At 42.6% G+C, this 6692-nt stretch overlaps 1 protein-coding gene across 1 annotated transcript in view; it reads left to right on the top strand.

Moving 5' to 3' along the window:
* The first annotated feature begins 299 nt into the window (after positions 1-299).
* Positions 300-6692, top strand: part of nedd4l (NEDD4 like E3 ubiquitin protein ligase) — a 577353-nt gene continuing 570960 nt past the window's right edge. Inside the window, exon 1 of the mRNA XM_085974389.1 lies at positions 300-1265. Within this exon, the coding sequence (XP_085830515.1) occupies positions 1221-1265 (45 nt within the window). The 5' untranslated portion in view covers positions 300-1220. The remainder of the gene's footprint in view (positions 1266-6692) is intronic.

Here is a 6692-nt window from a genome sequence, read left to right as displayed (position 1 = left end):
GTGCTTCAAATCATTCTATTTTACAAATGGATATACTGTAACCCTGAGATCGATTTCAGTTTTCTGAAAAATGTTTTCGATTGTATTAGTGAATGAAACTGCGGAAGCCGAATTAATCGTTATACATTACAAAATGCCATTTGGATCCTCTGGTCATTTCTATTGAATGCAGCTGTCTGGACTGCAGACATATACCACCACGCTATCGCATCCGTATCATACAGTAGTTCGTAACAATAAATGATCCTATCACAAGTAAGATTCGTTGTATTCCCACAGATCCCTTCGAATAGCAATGTGACTTGGGAATGTGGACTTAAACTACATTTAACGAAGGGCGAGGGCGTTGATTTTGTATGTGATTTGCGCAATCCTCAAGGAGTCCAGTCTACAACGGGTGAAGGTAACAACTACCAAACAGCAGTTAATGTGGGATATGCTTAATAAGAAGCAGCACAAAATAGACTTGGCCTTTTTGAGCAAACGTTTTACAATTAAACAAAGAATCTATCTATCTATATATTTTTTATAATGGACTGAACTGCTGAACACAAATCGGATCACAGTCCCATTGTGCATATTTGTGAATGAAAACCTCATGTACGCCTCTATATGAAAATACATAAAGACACTGAACAGGCATGAAACCACTGGAAATGTATGTTTCTTGGAAAGAGAACCTGGAAAAATGGAATCCTCACCTACTGCAACAATCTGTAACATGAACTCTGGAACTCCCACTCAACCGAACCTGCTGGCGACACTCAGCCGGCAAACCCCGCCCCCTTCCGCCTCAGGACGGAACCCGTGCACGCGGTTGGCTGGGAGCGGGCCAATGGGCGCCGCGGATTGGACGGCCGGGGACGTCCATCAAACAGTGAGCTCGGTTGAGCGGGCGGGGCGTGTGTGGATGTAACAATGTGCCGAGCGCGCATGTCTCGAGTTTCTGTGCGAAGGGATTTGGAGGCAACGAATTTTGTTTGATTTTGAAAAGAGAATTTGATTGTTGGGAATTTTTGGGTGCATTTTATTTTTGGCGTGTTGTCCGCGCGGCCACTTTCTTGTGGCCTTTGCAGCAGGGTTTGAGAAGGGTAATCCTTCTCGGAGGGTGTGTGTGAGAGAGAGAGAGAGAGCAGGTATTTTTCGGGAAGCTTGTCCAGTGTGTGTGTGCTACTTTCCCCCCACCCCAACCCCCCCGTCCCTTTATTCGTTTTGGTTCTATGGCGACGCAAATCGATACGATTTATGGACTTTCTGAAGATGAAGTGAGTACTCTTTGCTTTTTTTTTGTGTAGATGTTATTTCTGTTTGCAGTACTTGTATTTATTTCAGAGTTTACATAACCTGTGGTGATAGCCAACTGCGGGAAAGCCAGTCCCTGGCGCTGGGCTGTCAGCCATTCGGACACATCCTTTTGTGTATTTATGCTACTTTCGAAACACGGAAACCTAATTTATTTGTTGGCATTAAGATTAAGATATATCTACTTTCACGGTTGATCAGGAAACTCGACTACGATTTTGATCGCTAATGGGGTAGGCGAGGAACTTATTGATTCTTTTTTTAAGCTTTTACTTCTCTTCGTGCTACACCCGAAAAGAAGGGGGCAGTTCTGAGTTTAGTGGGTAACCGCTATCTATCCATTAGTGACAATCTTTCGCTCTTCTCTGCTTTTGTTGTGGTGCTGGGACTTCAACAAAATAAAGCAGATGAGACTTGTTTGGTTACGGATCTGCTTTCATCCCACGTCCTTTCGGAAATAAGAATAGTTGTGTATCAGTCAGCAAGATGTGTTTGTGTTCTTAATGTGAAGAAGGTGGGAGGAGGAGGGGTGGTGAGAGTGGGCACAGCTGACTGCTTTTGTTTTCCCTATTTCCATTTTATACCTAGGATATATATATATATATAAACTAATATATTTGTGTTGCTTCCACTCGGGGATTTTAGCAGGAAAGACCTGGGGATTTTTTGAAAACTACCACCGAATGTGATGTAAAAAGGAACTTGTTTCCGGCCCCCGTCGCCTGAGACTATATATCCGAGAGCTGCTTGTAGTATGAGAGAGAAATGTGAACATTCCAGACTTCTGCTTAGAAAAAAAGTATTAGTGTGTCTACATACATTGGTGGAAATTGGCTTGTAAAGGACCATCTTTATTTAACTGCATGTTACTGTTCTGGACAGCACTGTTGAACCATCATGTGAGTGATATGTGTATAACAGACTGGTTGTACTATTGAGAGATCATATGAGTGATTACAGGGTATTACAGATTAGTTGCACTGTGTGTATGTAGCAGACTGGATGCATGATTGAGCCATAATGTGTGATGTATTTAAAATAAATAATATAAATGCTGATATTAAGGCACTGACTCTCTTAGTGGTCCTGTTTCATTGGTACTGGCAGCTCTGTTGAGATTCACGTATCTGTGGTAAACAGGATCAAGTACAAACCAATATGGTGGGTATATTGTGTTTAATCAGAGTTTAGGATGGAATATAACACACTAGTAATACAGCAAAAACATACGACCATGACAAGCAGCTGATATCGGACCCGATCGGACAGGCGGCTGGCATGCGTAAACAGTTCTCTGGCTTCTGGTCTTTCTCTCTCTCTCGGGCCTTCGATGGTGAGCATGGGATCACTCTTAAAAGATTGTTCAACCAGCTGTTTGGCTCTCCCTTCTGCAGTCTGTGTGCAAGCCCTTGGGGTGTCACTTTTTATTCTCTTTTTAGGGGTGGGCCTGAGGCCAAGTTATTGACAAGACCATTTAACCTATAGAGGTTCCTCCAAAACTTCATCAACCAATCTCAAGTTCTTTGTCTTGGTGTTTGGATGAAAGCCCTCCCCAAAAGAAGGTCTCATTACTTCATCCAATTTATCTATCTTTTTACATTTTGAAGGTTCCTCCATTGGAATCCATCTTATCTCTTTTTATTCTCTCCCCCTTTTTCCCAGCAAGTACAAGGCCTGGCCCACTGTCCCTCTTAATCATGGCCCCAGCCAGAGCTGTCGCGCATTAATCAGTCGCTATCTCACCTTCATCTAGCAAATGGCCCATTCTAAGATGCATACCTTATCCTTCTCAAATTCCTTTCATTCTATGTCTTTTCTTAATTAACTTTTAATTATCTTCACAAGCAGTTCTGTTAAACAAACTCCAAATTCTATCTGTGGAGATTATAATATGGTTATTAGTAATAATGGAAGAAACATAGGCTGGGCCTTCACTGGCCAAATTAAAGTACATTAACAAAGTCAAAACCCTAACTTACAAACAACAGATAACTAGCCTGGCAGGACCATCCTATGGGCCCCCGTGTGGAATGTTTATGTTTCACCTAATCTAACTGATTAAAAAGACGGTCTCAAATTCTAATGCAAGCTTCCCAGGAAAACGAAACTTCTCATTTAAAAGCCATATACATTTTTAGGACCCCAAGTTTCGAACCGCTCTTAAAATGCTTTATTATTAATTTAGTGTCAGCTGTGGCTCAGTTGGTAGCACCCTCGCCTCTGAGTCAGAAGGTTGTGGGTTCAAGTCCAGGGACTTGAGCAAATAAAGTTAGGCTGACACTCCAGTGCAGTGCTGAGGGAGTGCTGCACTGTCGGAGGTGCTGTCTTTTGGATGAGACGTTAAACAGAGGCCCCATCTGCTCTCTCGGGTGGACGTAAAAGATCCCATGGCACTATTTTGAAGAAGAGCAGGGGCGTTATCCCCGGTGTCCTGGCCAATATTTATCCCTCAATCAACATAAAAACAGATTACGATAGCAAAATACTGCGGATGCTGGAAATCTGAAATAACAGAAAATGCTGGAAAAACTCAGCAGACCAGGCAACATCCGTGGAGAGAGAAACCGAGTCAATGTTTCAGGTCGAAACCCTTCATCAGGACTGAAAAAACACAGGAAATGAAACAGATAAAAAGGCCAGTTTGGGGGCTGGGAAATGGGGATGAGAGAACAAAAGAGAAGTGAAGAGACATTAAGAGGTATTCAAAACGAGACGAGATGGTGATAGGACTAGTGGAGAGACAAAAGACGGCTCTAGATTAGGTGTGAAATGCGCTGGCAGAATGAGAGACAGTTGCCATGTGGGAGAGAAAGAAAGGGGGAAGGGCACAAAACAAAGGTGTGGATAAAAAATATATGTAAAAATGTAAATATATGTAATAATCTGAAATTACTGAACTCGATTATCTGGCCATCATCACATTGCTGTTTGTGGGACCTTGCCGTGCGTAAATTGGCTGCCGCGTTTCCCACATTACAACAGTGACTCTACTTCAAAAGTACTTAATTGGCTGTAAAGCACTTTAAGACGTCCGGTGGTCGTGAAAGGCGCTATAAAAATGCAAGTCTTTTATTCAAATGGCCATTCTTTGTGAGCCCAGGTGCAGCAAGACATTCAATCATGGGGCAGCCTCGCCGCTGAGTCAGAATTTGTTAACAACAACAACTTACATTTATTTCCAGGGCTGGAGCAAAGTCAGACCCAAATTGAAGCTGAGCCAAAGGACAGATGACCAAAACCTTGGCCCAAACAGTAGGCTTTAAGGAGCATTATAAAGGAGGAGAGAGGTGGAGAAGTTTAGGGAAGGAATTCTCGAGCTCGGCGCCTAGACAGCTGAAGGCACGGCAACCAATGACTGGATGTAGGAAGTGGGGGGATGCATTTGGAGGAATGTAGAGTTCCTGTACAGCTGGAGGAGATTACAGAGATAGGGATGAGGCCATGGAGTGATTTGAACACGAGGATGAGAATTTTAAAATCGAGGTGTTCGTGCGCCAGTGGCTATTGTCGGTCAGCGAGCATAGGGGTGATGCGTGTTAGAATGTGGGTAGCAGAGGTTTGGATGAGCTCTGGATAGCACTGTTGAACCATCATGTGAGATATGTGTATAATGGGCATGTTAATTAAAAAAAAAATAATACATCGCACATTATGGCTCAATTATGGAAACAGTGGAGGCTGGGCAGGAGAGCATTGGAATAATTGAGTATGAAAGTAACGAAAGCATAGATGAGCACCCCAGTTCTGTATACAAAAACATTTTTCAGCAGGAACATGTAGGAGTGTGAACCTGGTGCTTTCTTTTTATCAACTCCCTAAATACTTGAGCAATTGTTGCTCCTCAATGCTGCCCTAGTTGAGATCGGGTAACCCAGCACAAACTAGGAATTGAATCTGGCTTTTTTTTTAGTTTATATGGGTTTGTGTTGTTGTACTGTGTGTTGTGGGTATATTCAAGGGAGGATATTGCTTGCATCTATAAATCTGGGTCACAAAGGTAGCATTCATGTCACTTGTATGTGAAAGTGACACTTGGCTTTTCCAGAGCCGGGTGATTTGAAATGGGCATGATCTACTTCAACAGAGAGCTTTCTGCTGAGATACCTTTGATAGAATTGCAATTTTCTCACTGAAACAATCTTAAACATAAATCCCACTTTTTTTACTGGGGTAGGAAGGAAAGCACTGTATTCTCTATGCATCTCATTTTCCCTCGTGACCCCAATCAACTTGACATTTTTGGACTTGCATGTGTCTGAAGATGCAGCTGCTCATTTACCCTTTCCTCTTGCCTGATTCCAGGTAATGTGTGCATCGGCACAGATGTGTTCAGCTGACTGCCACCACATGCCTATATCTGATGGTGGAGGAGTAGAGCAGATGCTTGGGTTAGCTATTGGAGAATCTACCAGTCTATCATTCAAATAATTTATTTATAAAATGTGTGCTTGTATTCTGAAAACATACCCGCAGGAACTGTAAATATCAAGCAGTTGCCTGCTGTCATGGTTTGATTTTTCTTCTGATTTAAAAACCTTAAGGCCTATTTAAGGCTGAAGTTAACATTATTGGGCCACAAAGATTGGGTGCTAACTGTTGTTATGTAAAGTTAAACTTTTAGTTCTGTAGCATTCAGTTAATCTAAGACATTATCTGCCATTGATGCTTGTTTTGCAGTAAAGGAATGCTAGAATTAATTCATAACATGGCTATAAATTTGTTTTCATTTGTGTGAAGATAACTCTAATGTGTAAAAATAACTCCTCAACAATCTCTGTGGAAGTGTGTAAATGTTCAACACAGTGCCTCCATGCAAAGAACAGAGCATTTCTTTGTTTTACTGATCTTCTTCTTTCTTCTTAGGCAGTCCCTCGGAACCGAGGATGACTTGCTTCCACACTAAAAATTAGTTCTCGGGTGACTGATGAGTCCAATGCGGGACCTACAGTCTCTGTCACTGTTGGGGTTGTCCATGAGGGTCCTGACGTTCCAGGTTCCGAACTTCACTTTAAAGGGTGGAAGATGCCTGTGCGTGAATTCTTTTAATGTGGGGTGGCCGTTGCACACCAGCTACCACACGGGCTTGACAGAGCAAGGTCTTGGTCCAATGGCAAGGGGATCCAAGACGATTGGAGACCAGGCTCTGTTACAACAGCCTAGCACACACACACAAACATACTGCTACTGTCCTCCTCCCTCCTTCCCGCAGGTCCTCTCTGCCTGGATTTCATACCTGCGGGAAGGAGGGAGGAGGACAGTAGTAGAACCTACTGATATCACAAAATAAAGGGCTACCAATAGCACTACTAAATGGAATCAGTCTCATCACCATGGTAACCCTTAACATTTTCATTATTAGATACCCAATTATATATTCATATTCTTTTCAA

Source organism: Somniosus microcephalus, chromosome 2 (genome assembly GCF_052327205.1).
Source record: "Somniosus microcephalus isolate GS21.2 chromosome 2, FLI_Smic_1.0, whole genome shotgun sequence".
In the NCBI taxonomy this organism is placed as follows: Eukaryota; Metazoa; Chordata; class Chondrichthyes; order Squaliformes; family Somniosidae; genus Somniosus; species Somniosus microcephalus.
Note: the sequence above shows the minus strand (reverse complement) of the source record. Positions and strands in the feature narration are given on the sequence as shown.